The 13,559-nt window shown below is 42.2% G+C and overlaps 2 protein-coding genes across 2 annotated transcripts; one reads left to right on the forward strand and one right to left on the reverse strand.

The window, feature by feature from the left end:
* Positions 1-2,589: 2,589 nt before the first annotated feature.
* On the forward strand, positions 2,590-4,956 carry pou5f3 (POU domain, class 5, transcription factor 3). Its single transcript, XM_085793774.1, has 5 exons — positions 2,590-3,457; positions 3,652-3,763; positions 4,047-4,177; positions 4,413-4,577; positions 4,687-4,956. The coding sequence occupies exons 1-5, from the start codon at positions 2,693-2,695 to the stop codon at positions 4,954-4,956; spliced, it is 1,443 nt and encodes a 480-aa protein (XP_085649900.1). The 5' UTR covers positions 2,590-2,692.
* Positions 4,957-6,709: 1,753 nt separating this feature from the next.
* fut7 (fucosyltransferase 7 (alpha (1,3) fucosyltransferase)) lies at positions 6,710-10,649 on the reverse strand. The gene is made up of 2 exons (XM_085793762.1): positions 10,533-10,649; positions 6,710-9,390 (listed from the first exon to the last, which is right to left on the reverse strand). Exon 2 carries the CDS (start codon positions 9,368-9,370, stop codon positions 8,306-8,308), a length of 1,065 nt encoding a protein of 354 aa, XP_085649888.1. The 5' UTR covers positions 9,371-9,390; positions 10,533-10,649; the 3' UTR covers positions 6,710-8,305.
* Between the last annotated feature and the right edge of the window lie 2,910 nt (positions 10,650-13,559).

Raw genomic sequence — 13,559 nt, forward strand, 5'->3', positions numbered from 1 at the left:
TTGAAGAGGCCACTTGAAAAGGACTAAAGGCAAGATCTGAGACATCTGAGGGGGGGTGGGGGGGTCAACTAAATCCCTACATACTCCTCCTCACACATCTCCTCACTGTATCAAGCTATTCAGCTCTGCCCCCCCCCCCCCCCTCCTTCCCTCCTTTGGACACCCTGAGAGTGCTGTGCTCTCCTCTCCCTTTCTCTCTCTGAAGCCCTGCCTAAAGTCTTCCACCATCTCTCTTGCTTTCTGTCTTTTGCATGACAATCATAGTCCCAAGTCCATGGCCCAGGACAATGCTTGTGTAGCAGGGGTTTGATGTCTTTTAAGCTATAGACCAAGCTCTTGTGGTCTCCCCAAGGTTTCCCCACCCTGGACCTACAAGTCTTTGTATGTGAGTGCAGAACAAGTGTTGATCTGCTTCTTAGAGGTGGATGGTGAGATTATTTTTGAGGTTCAGAAGAAGAACTAGGGATGACAAAAGAGCCCATGTGAGATCAGCCTGAGGTGTATAAATCATATGTTCTGCAGTTTCCCCCTCCACTTGTTACAATACAGCTCTATGACCCTAAACCCCCTCTGGTGAGTAATGCAGCACAATGTGCAAAAGTGAAAGTCTTCCTTTAATCTATTTGTCTACCAGTCATGCACCACCCCAATGTAAAATGGAGAAACTTTGCTCACAAGTTGGATATCATCCATACAGCATATATTTCTACACAGTTTGATTCTTGCACCTGCAGACAACACTGTGGTCCCCAGACCTGTTCTGGACCTCTAGGGCATTTTTAGACTGGATTCCTTGGTAGTCGCCCTCAGTGAACCCTCGGACCTGCAGACCAGAGTGAAACTTGTGTCTGGTGTTTGTTTCAGAGGACAGAAGGAGGAGTAGGAGGGAAAGTGGTGGGTGTCGGGGGAGGAGGTGGGTGTGGGGCGGAATCAAAGGGTTGAGACTTATTGTTTCAATCTGAAAAGGAGCTAATGGTCGACCATCGCAACCCGGGATCTGAAATCCACGGGGTGCCCCGGGGCCAGGTCGTACAATGGCACCCCCCCTCTCCCTCCCCGCAGTGCGTCTTCCTGCAGCAATCTGCGGCCAACGACTCGCGCTGGGGGAGCGCATCTGTACCAGTGTATGGACCATCCAGGCTTTTGAAAGACCACCGATCAAGGGTGAAAGGGAGAAGTTCACCTGAAGGCTGTTGGTGGTTTTATGATTTAACTGTCTGATTTATTTTTCTTGTACGGCATAAAATCGGGGATAAAAATAAACTAATACAATAACATTCAGTAGGCTATGTCCAAATCCAAGCTAAACAAATCCTGACAGTGACAAATTTTGGTGACCGACTGTGAAAAATCAGATTCGTGCCGGGAAAGCAGTATTAAACCTGCTGGTGTTTTACTGTTGGACCGTGCAAAAGCCTGCTTCAAATGCAATGCAAAGATGTAACAGACCAAAGGTTCAAAAATAAAACTATATTTGAAAACAAAATCATCTCATCTCTAAATACTTTTCACAACGCTCCTTTATTTGCCACTATATTTCCCCCCCATTTCCTGCTCTCCATCATATTACCAAAAAAATAAAAAATCCTCTCTCTATTTTACAGTATGTTCTGCCAGTAGGCCTGTGCATATTCCTATTTGTCCAGGTCATAGTATCTCAAAGGAATTTTAAATCGAAAGCAACTGGACTTGGTTATTTGTCTAGGAAGACGTTTCCTTCCTAGACAAATAACAAGTCCAGTTGCTTTTGCGGTTCTGCCAGTAGTTCATGAGCTGTCAAAACACCTTCTAACAAAACATTAACCTTCTAATTTCAAAGTAAATCTAACCCGATTAGTCGAGTTCATTTGTATTTATCACAGTCCTTTCTATTTGTAGCTATTAAGGGGATAGTGGTTAAATTTAATTCAGCGACAGAGATTTTAATATCAAAGCCATGTCCTTAAGGAGAAATGATTTAAACAAACTCAGCATTATAATTCATGTATGAGGTGAGCAAGTTACAGTGTTACCGACAGTATGTATTTACAGCAGCTGTGACCCGTGCCTATTTAGCAATGTAAATATACTTTTTTTTATAATGTGACTTGAAACTGATGAATTATTAATGTTTTCCCAAGCAATGTTTTATTTCACTTAGTAGCTTTAATTCCACTTTAAAAGCAGAAAACACAGTTGGTTTCTGTGTAAAGGGCTCAGAGTTTATGTGAAAACACGCCCACTACTTTGGGAGGAATCAAGGTCATTCACAAACTCACCATCAGCTGTGCGCAATTGTCTGCGCCAGCCAATGGGTGAAGAGATCGAGCGCTCTCCAACACCCGCAGCTGTGATTAGGAAAAGCTGCGGGACTCTGGCAGGAGAGCAGCATTTGAGCTTGAAGGTGAGGTGAGTGGCGACAGGAGTTGATGGAGTAGGCCGAAGACGCGTTGGTGGTTATGTTGCACCAAAAACGGCGACTGCTCAGACCCAGGCTACACTTTTGCGCAAACTCTACCTCAGCGCGGACTTTACTGGAGAGCCGCTGGTTTGTTTTTGGAGGACATCATATTCTGGTGTCTCATTTCTGGTTTGTGCGTAAACTTGAAACGGATGAGCGTGTCCAAAACTAGTCACCGCTAATTTATTTTATTTAAAACGCGTGTTTTTGTTTGTTGTTGTTGTAATATCAGTCTCACGCGCTGTTTGGAAGATGTCTGAAAGATCGCAGAGTCCGGAGTGCCAAAGCAGGCCTTATGACTTCAGCCGGGCCAACCCTTGCAACCAGATTTTGGGTCAAGATGGTTTGGGCAACGCTGCGTCATTCCAGCTTCCCCACGGCGTCCTCCCGGACCCGAGTCTTCTCTACAACAAAACCACTTACAGTGGCATCACGCCGGCCTCCACGCAGACCTTTTTCCCTTTTCCATCCATGACCAGTGACTACAGGGGGCACGACCTGCAGGCTGGAGACTTTGGACAACCCAAGCACTGGTATCCCTTTGCTGCGCCCGAGTACACCGGCCAGGTACCCGGCGTAACCGCAGCCACCCAGCCCACGAACCTCAGCCCCCCTATAGCCGAGACCCGGGAGCAGATCAAACTGCCCGAGATAAAGACTGAGAAGGACACCGGCGATGACTACTCAGCAGAGATGAAGGGTCAGCAGCACTACCCGACACCACCGGCCTCCGCCGCCATGCCCCATCATGGGGTCTTCTACCCCGCGGCCTGGAACCCGTCCTTCTGGCCTGGGATCGCCCACATCACCCCGCCCGGGAGCAGTAATCAAAACCCATCAACATCATCCGCGTCGTCACCATCCATGTCCCCTTCACCCCCAAGCAACGGGCTTCCAGGAAATGCCTTTTTCAGCGCGAACTCGACCCAAGCGGCCCCCGGGCCCCAGACTCAGAACCCGGCCTCCTCTACGCGGAGCAGCGGCTCCTCCAGCGGCGGATGCAGCGACTCAGAGGAGGTAAGAAGTGATTTTATTCATTCCAGAAGAGAAATTTCTTCCCACCACTGAATGCTACCTCCAATTTAATATTAATACAGTTTGTTTGTTTGTTTGTTTTTCCTTTAGTAAGAATGGAATAGGCTAAAGTCATGGCCTACACTTGTGTGCATAACATTTGCAAGTTGATTTAATCTTGATTTTCTTCTCCACAGGAGAACCTCTCCACTGAAGAACTGGAACAATTTGCTAAGGAACTGAAACACAAACGCATCACTTTGGGTTTCACACAAGCTGATGTTGGTCTTGCCCTGGGTAACCTTTATGGTAAGTTGGTTTCCTATGCTGATGCTTCTTATTGTACACACTCAGTTCAGAGTATTGTAGGAGTTGTGGTTCAGTCTGTGCAGCATTGTATCTGAACATGGTTTGGTTTTGTAGCTTGATGTAGTTCTCTTTTTTTTATGGGGATGGTACCTGCATCAATTGCAGCCTCATCAATGTCTCACGTTAGCTGCCTGTCACCAACTAAATTTTCTTCAAATCTAGAGACCTCCAGATTAGGACTCTCCACCATGTGATGTCTAATGGTTTTTGTCTTTGTGTGTAGGGAAGATGTTCAGCCAGACAACTATTTGTCGTTTCGAGGCCCTGCAGCTCAGCTTCAAGAACATGTGCAAGCTGAAACCACTTCTTCAGCGATGGCTGAATGAGGCCGAGACCTCGGAGAATCCCCAGGACGTAAGTCTGAAACTCTGACATCTGCCAACTAGTTTACAACACAACAGATGATCACCGAGCCTCGTGGGATCAGTTGGCCTTTTCAGGCTTAGTAAGCTTCCTGCTGAGCTAGCCTGCACCAAAGCGCTCTGCTCCTGTGAAGTGTAGTGACCATGAGTTAGCTGTCTTCCAACAGTCTCGCTGGTGCTTACCATACTTGATTGTACTGGACACTAACGTATTTGTGATCCCATAGATGTACAAGATTGAGAGAGTATTTGTTGACACCAGGAAGAGGAAGAGGAGGACCAGTCTGGAGGGAGCGGTGCGCTCTGCTCTGGAATCTTACTTCATCAAATGTCCCAAACCCAACACCCAGGAGATCACACACATCTCGGATGACCTGGGCTTGGAGAGAGATGTAAGTACAAAAGTGAAGCAGCTTGCCCCTTTTTGTGTTCTCTTTTTTCCCCCCAATGAATATGTATGTAGTTGGTCTTTTGTATCAATTGACACAGTGTTCTCGGCAGGTGGTACGTGTGTGGTTCTGCAACCGAAGACAGAAAGGGAAGCGTCTGGCTCTGCCGCTGGATGAGGAGTGCGACGGCCAATATTACGAGCAGAGCCCTTCCCCACTGAGCATGGCTCCATCCCCCATCCCCAGTCAGAGCTACCCAGCTTCCAGCTACCCCGGAGCCCCTCCTCCCACACTGTACATGCCCCAACTTCCCCAACTTCATCGGCCCGACGTCCTGAAGCAAGCCCTTCACCCCGGACTCGTGAGTCACCTGACTGGATAAACGTGCTTGGGTACTCTCTGCCAAATTCATAGATCACCACCCCAAGCCTCTTCTGTCCAACCCCCCCAACTCTGGAGACGAGCCTCTGAATCCAATCACCCGACTGGCCGATACTTATCGGTGGATCATGGTATACAAACTATTCAAGGGGGGAGGCTCGTCTCTTGACTGCAGTAATGAAATGGATCGTGTTCTCATGGGGAAACTCAACAAATCGCCTCAACCCGACAACTCAGCATCTGCTTTGGACTGAATGAAATTTGAGCTGAATGTTAAATGTGCCTTCATGTTTTGTGTTCTTGGATTATTCATAGTAAGTTATTCCATAGGCTTTAATCAATGCAGTTTTTTTTTTTACAAAATAAGATTTGGTGCTACTGTATAGTCCAGCTGTGGAATGAAGGTGTAAATATGAGCAGGGTTACAGAATCAGGGAATACCTCTTTAAACAAAATACATCAGTTGGGTTAATATTTGTGCAATACTTCTGTGTCCCATCTGAAAAGAGCAGCTGCAGTATCTATCTAAACTGTCAGGCATTGAAATGGAAAATATAAAATATCATTAGGCTGACATTTTTCCCCCATTGGTTTTTGCACAAGTTGCTTTTGTAATGTTGAATAATCTTTTTTTAAGAATATGCTCTGTTTGTTGTACCAAAGCCAGATTTTTGTCCTACACTTGTTGGTTGTTATCGACATCGAGCAAATATTGTAACAGCAATGGGGGTGGTGAGATTCAATGTATTGTTTTTAAGGAATCTTGTCTTGTTACTCAAATGTTTTAGCTGCTAAGTCTGCCATTTGCACACTGTCAGTATTTTCTCAATGTCTCAGGTTAATTGCAATGAGAGATGTCTGACCTGACTGGATCAAGCATTGTCAAGTTTCAATTTTGATTTTATTGTAAAGGGTTTTTTATGTTAATGATGAAATAACACATGGTCCTAAGTCAAGTCTGAGTGCTCACTGGAGTTATATTTTAACAAGTTGCATTTCACTTGGATGACCATAAATTTAGAAATGGAGGCATTAAATGTCCCTTCAGCAAAAACCTCGCCTAACTTAAATCAGACGAACCATGAGATCACAAGAACCAACTTAGAGTTGTTACTTAAACACTGGTATTGTCCACGATTATTCGAGTTGCCTCAGTATTAATGATTAGCTGATCTTGCCTTATAACATTACTGACTTGAATATTTACTGAAAGTGCTGTCATAACTTGACTCTATAGAAATTTGTTTTAATGTTTCTCAACAGATTGTAAATGAATTGATTATAATTTATTGAAACATTAGTTCAACAGAAATGACTTCACATATAAAATACCCCAAACCTAAATGTGTATGTATCAAGTAAAACTTTTTTTTCTTAAACATTGTATGAAAACTCCTGAATTACTGTCCTTTCCACCAGAAAACATTTGCACATGTTTCACCAAAAGTAAATTCTTTGTGCATCTATATAACACTACACCAATATTGCTTTACAACCAAAAAAAATAGGACTTAAGCTGTATAATCTCTTTGATGAACATGAAGTGTATATTGACCATTGCTCCAACTGGAAACTCAGTTTCACACACTTTTGAACACAGTTATACTTGGTTTAGTTGTATTTAATCAGGAAAGTGAGAGATGTATAAACAAGTTAGTTTTACCAAACATTACATGACAGTCACTGACATCTTAAAATACATCAAATGTTATCGTATTGTGCATTTAAAGAAGAACAGCAGAAGTGCTGGGGATTTGTCAATGCACACTGACTTATGTCCTTAATATGAAATACTTCAGCTAAGTTGCTTGTGTGCATATGCAGTACATCCAGGAAGCATTCAGACCTCTTCAGTTTTTGACATTTAATATTTGATGGACTAATATTTGGTGAGTTCTGATTTAGAGTCTTTTTCAATCGTACTGACTGGTTCAATGAATGAACAAACTCCTGAGAATTTACTCAGTTAAGTTTTGAAAGAAACAAAACTAGCATGTTACCAGGCTTCCCGGTGTGCACTGACTGCATGAGGGTTAAACTCTAGAAACTCCTTTCATCTAGTTTGAACAAAACTGACATGGTGCAAACTTGTTGTGTGTGTCTGATACATGAAATACACACATGAACCATTGTTTCTTTTCATGATCATGACAACAAACCACAGTGAGGTTTAACATTAAATTCAGTCCCTACATTAAACACTTTGAAGCTAACAAAGACACTGATCCGATCAGTTTTACCTGCTGTCTTTGTTATGTCTTTGGTGCAAAGTGGCTTCAGCAGCTGTTTCAAGTCAAAAGAAAAACTCTAAAACTCGTTAAAAAAAGGATGATGTAAAAGAAAAACAAGTCTGATCCGACCATCCATGTAACTAAAAAGGTGCTGTGTCTTGGTTCTTAAGTTTTATATTTACTTATCCCAAGTTCAGATGACTTAGTTTTGAATTTTCAAAAATCATGGGATAATTCTGAAATAACAACACGATTGTGTTGTACCATGCAAACAAAAATGATTTGTAGAGAACTGAATGAATATAAAAAATAGGAAATTAAATGAAGTCTTTTCAACCTCTGATAATGTGAAAACACTTCAAATCAAAAGCTGAAATGTCAGATTTACAAAAGTATTCAGATACTCATACAAAAGTACCTGTGTCAGCATTTAGCCTGCCTAAAATAGCCTAAAATAACAAAAACAAAGGTGAACAGGAGCTAAGGTGGAATATGAGTTCTTTTTACAGTTTGTAAGTTTCCTCTTTTTTCCACCGACATCCTTTTTGTGCTGGCTGCACTGGGGTTCGGTTTCTTCCCTGAACACAACAGACCATATAAATACAGGTAAGTGGTTTTCTAAATTATGTCCAATCAGTTCAGTTCAGTTTACAGTGAGCAATCAAGTTCTAGACACATCTCGAGGGTGTGCATCACCCTTTCAGTAACCCTTGAGATGTGTCTTCTGACCACATTTTAACAGCCACAGCAACAAGTCTGAACACGTTTGTACAAAAAAAAGAAAGAGAAGAGAGTTCAGCTTTTGAAAAAAATCTGAAAAATCTGAAAATGAAATCTGAAAAAAAAATTGAAATTGATTGAACAAGAATCTCAAGGGTGCAATTTATATTTTCTGCAGTAAAACTACTTCCCCCCACATCTCCTACTATCTATCATCCTATTCTTTTGGTAATGTGATCAATAGTAATTGCATATTGCCGGCACAGGAATAACATGAAAGATGTCTTATGAGTTATAGATGTTTGTGTTAATGCAGCAAAATAAGGTGATGATGACTACGAATGTGTTTCATTCATAATTAGTTGCTTGGATTAACACAATTGTGCAAGCTGCAGTGTTTCAAGCATTGACCCAGGCCTCCAGGTCAGAGTAAACTTTGTGCTGAGGTAAACTGTCAAACTGTAAGCAGATCTTACACAGTCTCTCTCTCCAATCTGTGTACCGCTTCACTTTCCACTCTTGTTTCCAGTTAAAATACTCACTGTAGCGTTTCTTGTCCTTTGCCAGCTCCTGTAGATGCTCTCCTAAATCTTTCACTGATGCAAACTCATCAACATGGATGACAGAGCTGGGCGGAGCCACAGCCTCGTAATCACTCAGTGACGGTCCGAGGACGACGGGAACTGCCTGGCCCTCGAAGGCATTCCTCCACAGCTTCTCGGTGATATAATCTTTGGCGACTGAGTTCTCGAACGCCAAATAGAAGTAGCAGCGAGAGATTGTTGGTAGGAGGTTTTTAGAGGAGAGGTGAGCTTTAGTCCAACGCCCGTAAACCGTCACAGGGACAGTGGCTTTGAGCTCACTGTACACTTGGCTTCTTTTGTGGCTACTTTGGTAGTTGCTGACCACCCAGCAGACCAAAGAGCTCTTATTCAGAGTGACGTCTTCCACGGGATGTCCCTCAGTCGCCTTTGGTATCATCTCGCCATAGGGTATAGTGATATCAGAATCCCTCCTGTAGGTTATGGTCATGTTGAAGATGCCGGCGTGCCTCTGCAAATTCCCATTGTGAACAGGAGCCTCCAGAGACATCCAGGCCCACCTCTGCCACTGTGGCCGTGGTAGATCCGAGGGCAGTTTCTGACTGCCGTCCATCAGCTCCCTGTTGTGGAAGACCACCACATCTGCTGAGGAGAGCAAGGAGCGCTGGTCCACCAGTCTGCAGCGAGGGATGCTGTAGAGGTCCCAGCACACATCACCCTGCAGGCTGTATGATTTGTGGAAGGGCCAGTACCACAGCAAGATGGTCACATCACTGCTGCTGTTGCTGCTGTAATCGATCTTTGCTTTTTGATCTTGATCTATGGCCCTCGGAGCCAGGGATCTCCACTCAAGGAAAGAACTCAGCAGGAAAACGCAGAGAAAGCACAGGAGGATGTATCTCTTCACTGAACGGAGTTGCATCCTTTTTTAGTGTTATCACCCTGTCACAAAAGGGAATTAAGAAATTGGATTATGAAGGAGCAATGATGTGTGTTTCCTTTTGCTTGGAAACATGACAAGCAGCTGTACAGTTTCAGAGGGGAAATACTGCATTATATTTAGAACATCACATTTTCATGTTATTTGAAACATATTTAAAATACTGTAGATGAGCAGGGGCCTACAGGAAGTTACAACACCACTGATGAGCATAATCTTGTTCTGACACTATACAAACCAGAAAAGACGCTTAACTTAAAGTCCCACTCCCGCGACCCTTTTCGGCCATTTTAAAACCAGCTCATTAGCCATGCACATTAGCAATGTACCTCTGGGGGGTGGGCGGAGACTGCGCTGCTCTGCACCCGCCCAGCCACCTCCTCGCACCCCACCCCCCCGCTTGCTGACAGCTGGACATTGTACAATTACAGATTCAGCGCGTTTAACGTAAAACTCCACACTGGGATTTGATCCCAGACTGGTGCATAGTCCTTGCTCACAGTGCAAGCTGCTCTACCAGGTGAGCTATACCTATTATACCTTGACAGCTACACCGAGCTGTGAAGGCTTTCACCTCTGAGCCAGATGCAGAGCGGGGCGGGAGCTTGTAGCACTAGTGCCCTCCCCTGGAGCTGTGACACCCTCAACTCCAGTCTTCCTGAAACTGCCAGTTTGAGTCTGCCATTGGTTCACAGCAGTTTGAAGGCAGAAAAACTCTGAAATGCAATTTTGCACTTCCTTCTCTGCTGATAAGTGCTCTAACACAAGAAAAATGCCACAGGAACATGTGAAAAGCTCAAAAAACACGATTTTCACGGGAGTGGGTCTTTAAAAGGGGGTTCTTGGGGTGTGGCAGCTTTTGCATTTAAATGTGATATGTGAATTTCCTTAGTTACAGACTGGAGAAACGCCTTTGAGTAACAGTAATATGTTTCATTGCAGTGTTTGCATAAACTTCCGACATGGTCTGTAATTGCTCAACCAGATTCTCATTAGAGGAAGGATGTGTAAGCAAATGACTGAGCTAATTGATGTTTTAGGTGAAGACCAAAAGACACTTCCTCCTGATCTTTTCCAAGAAATTTCTTGAAATAAATGAAACTCGTATGCATTGGCCGTTATAGCACTGTAATTAAGGACTCACCATCAGACACTGCGACTGCCAGTATGAAGAGGATTCAACACCGCCCACTCAAATCAGAGACCATGACCGGTTTTGCTCCACCACAACTCAAGAGAAACTTATGCAAGCCTGTTTTTCATACACAGAAAAAAAGTTAGAGTATTTAAAGAAATACCTGCACCTCAGAGCTATAGTTGCTGCGCCACCCACTGACATCAACCAGTACAATCAAAGAACATGATTTACTCTGGAAACACGAAACTTCACTATCACGTTGTTGCAGGCAAGAATCTGATAAGAATTAGTGTTTTGTGACGTGTCTAAAATAACAAAATAGTATTGAATATCATCCACATATAAAAAAAAGCATTTTCAATTGTGATAATTCCCTCTTTAAAGGTCGATTTCCTAACACTTGTGTTGTAAGTATGTGGATTCTTCAAGATGAACAGAAAGCAGTATGTTGAAACTGGTCGCAGACTTCTTACCACAGAGTTTCACTTGAGGAAAAGGCCTCTTACTGAACTGGGTGTAAACTCAGGAAGGATGTGAGAAACACAAAGGATATAGAGCTGTTAAAATGTTGATACTTTCTGTAGTGTGTGTGTGTTTGTGTTTGTGTGTGTGTGTGTGTGTGTGTGTGTAGGAAAACGAAAAAAAAAATTGTGCATACACAAAAATTCTTCTTAATCGACTTTCATTAATAATTCAACAACTTCACATAGCCTACTGTTTAAAAGTTCTGCACAAAGAACTGTAAACCCATGCAAAATGTAAAGTAAATAAAAGTGGAGATGGATTTCATAACAAAAAAGAAGGTTAGTCTCTTTGATGGAAATGTTTATGAATCAAAGGCACTTTGTTAATAATAACTTGAATATTCTGCACAGTGATATCCCTTTGCAAAGTTTTGATGATCTGCAAAAACAACTTGGTGTCTTGATTATTATTTCCACCACATTCCTTTTTACTCGGGAGCAACTTTTAGATTCCTACATATATATATAGCTGTGAACTAAAGTTATGTAACAAGATAATTCAAACTTTTTATATGAAGATAAAATGATAGAACAAAGATGCAAATCAACGTTTAATTCTCTTAGAAATTCAAATTTAGTAAATGATAAATGAGATGCTGCTGTTGCTAAATTCACTTATTGCATTTGTCCACGCGTCCATGTTACTGTAAATGTGCGCTCCGTGGTGGATGACATAAGTTTCATTTGTCACGATGATGACCACAACATAAGAACAAAGAGCAGTCTGCTTCAGACAAGAAAATGAACAAGGCTGATGAATTACAGAGAAGCTCACAACTCTCTGTTTTGAGGCTTAGTAAATATTTACTTAAAACACCACTTGGTTCACTTCGTAATGAGGAAAAAGTATTTTCTGATGAACGGACACAATTTAATGTGCGTATGCCCTTTTAGAATATGATAATCAGACTAATAAAAACTCAAGGGCATCCAGATTCGATTCGATATTATTAGAAAAACTTTTTTTGAAGTGAAACTCTGCAGTTGAGACTGAGAGAAAATGTTCGAACAGGAGGCGTCAAACGGTGCAGGTTGGAGTGGCGCACCTCCTCTCCTCACCAGTTGGTGCCAACGTCTATTTAACCTCTTCCTTGAATGTACCTACTGTTCATACAGATTGTGTTCTTCTTGTCAGAAATAGGCTATAACAGGTGCATTTCATATGTCTGATCACAATGAGATACAAGTAGCAGAAAATAGAAAACACCAAGTTTCCCCCACTGACCTGTTCATGAGATGAGCAGTGCGTGCTCCTTCATCAGCCACCAGTGATAACTTTTTTTGTTTTGTTTTTTGTCGCTGCTGGTGGTATGCTAATCCTGACGCGTCTAAATACCAGAAACAGGCGCTTAGTTATAAGTAAACTGAGGCGCGGCTTTCTGAACTCACCCCCTCTTCAGTTCCTGTCCTGTCTTTAAAATGATGCTGCGTGTTATCTCTCATCTCTGCAGCAAAAAAGTCATTTGTTACTTGTTGATCAGAGAATAAGAGGATGTGAGGAAATCAGCAAGGTCTAGAAAGTGGATGGTGGTTGCACACACCAGTGAGTCATCGTCAGTGTTGTGAAAAGAAGTGAAAACAAGCAAAAAAGTGTAGTAAAATTGATTTTTGTTGCTGTTCCAAATCAGCAGCAAAAAGCAATGGTTTGTCACCTGTAGATGGGGAGAAAATGCCAAAAACAGCAACAACAACAACAAAAAAAACCTTGCATATGCAGGATATCATTTACATCTGCTTCTCACTTTTAACTGTCACTGAAACAACAGAAATCTCAGCAGCAGGAAATGACAAAAAAGGTATTTCCCAAGACAAAAGGTGATACTTCCGGTCATGAGTAACTCCTTACAAGGTTTTAGCTTTACTGAGACAAAGTGTCTGCTTTGTCTACCATTATCATTACAAATATTGATTATTTTATTTTGTTGCCTGGTTTCATTTTTTTCCAATTCAAATATAATTTTATATAGCCTACACTAGTTTTAAATTGCATGACTTTATTCCACTACTGTTTGTCACCTGGTTTATAGACAATGTTGTGACTTAGTACATCCAGTTACAGATGCTTACAGGTGTGTTTCTTTGCCAAATGATTTTCACATCTTATGAAAACCTGAACAGACACGGAAACAGGACTAAATCATGTCTGCACCAATTTCTTATTCTTGCTCTAAAACTATATGCATCCTAAACTGCAGTTTAATCTAATGTCTAGTTTGAACAGTTATGCACCGTAAAGGCCACAAGAGGGGAGTGTGTTACAGAGAAACACTGACTGCATCCACAGTAGACTTGACTGGATTATCAACTGGAAATGGATGAGCTGCTGAAGCCTCTTGTTTATGCAGGTTCATGTTTTATCTTGTTTATGATAGGCAATATGTCTCACTGCAGTCTCCTTTTTATTTTTTCCTGATTTTTTGAGCATACTATTTTTAAAAAACAACAACCACATCTGACTTGTATTTCCTTATTTTTTCTATGTAGTTTGAGCTCATGTTCCTATTTTATA

The sequence above is a fragment of the Trachurus japonicus genome, chromosome 12, assembly GCF_045865225.1.
Source record: "Trachurus japonicus isolate A0001 chromosome 12, Traja_1.0".
Taxonomy (NCBI): domain Eukaryota; kingdom Metazoa; phylum Chordata; class Actinopteri; order Carangiformes; family Carangidae; genus Trachurus; species Trachurus japonicus.

Bases quoted from the DNA above. Each gene is read 5' to 3' on its own strand.
- pou5f3 (XM_085793774.1), top strand. From the start codon at position 2,693: ATGTCTGAAAGATCGCAGAGTCCGGAGTGCCAAAGCAGGCCTTATGAC. The intron at 3,764-4,046 runs GTAAGTTGGTTT...CTTTGTGTGTAG, and splicing joins TGCCCTGGGTAACCTTTATG to GGAAGATGTTCAGCCAGACA. The intron at 4,178-4,412 runs GTAAGTCTGAAA...GTGATCCCATAG, and splicing joins CCTCGGAGAATCCCCAGGAC to ATGTACAAGATTGAGAGAGT.
- fut7 (XM_085793762.1), bottom strand. From the start codon at position 9,370: ATGCAACTCCGTTCAGTGAAGAGATACATCCTCCTGTGCTTTCTCTGC.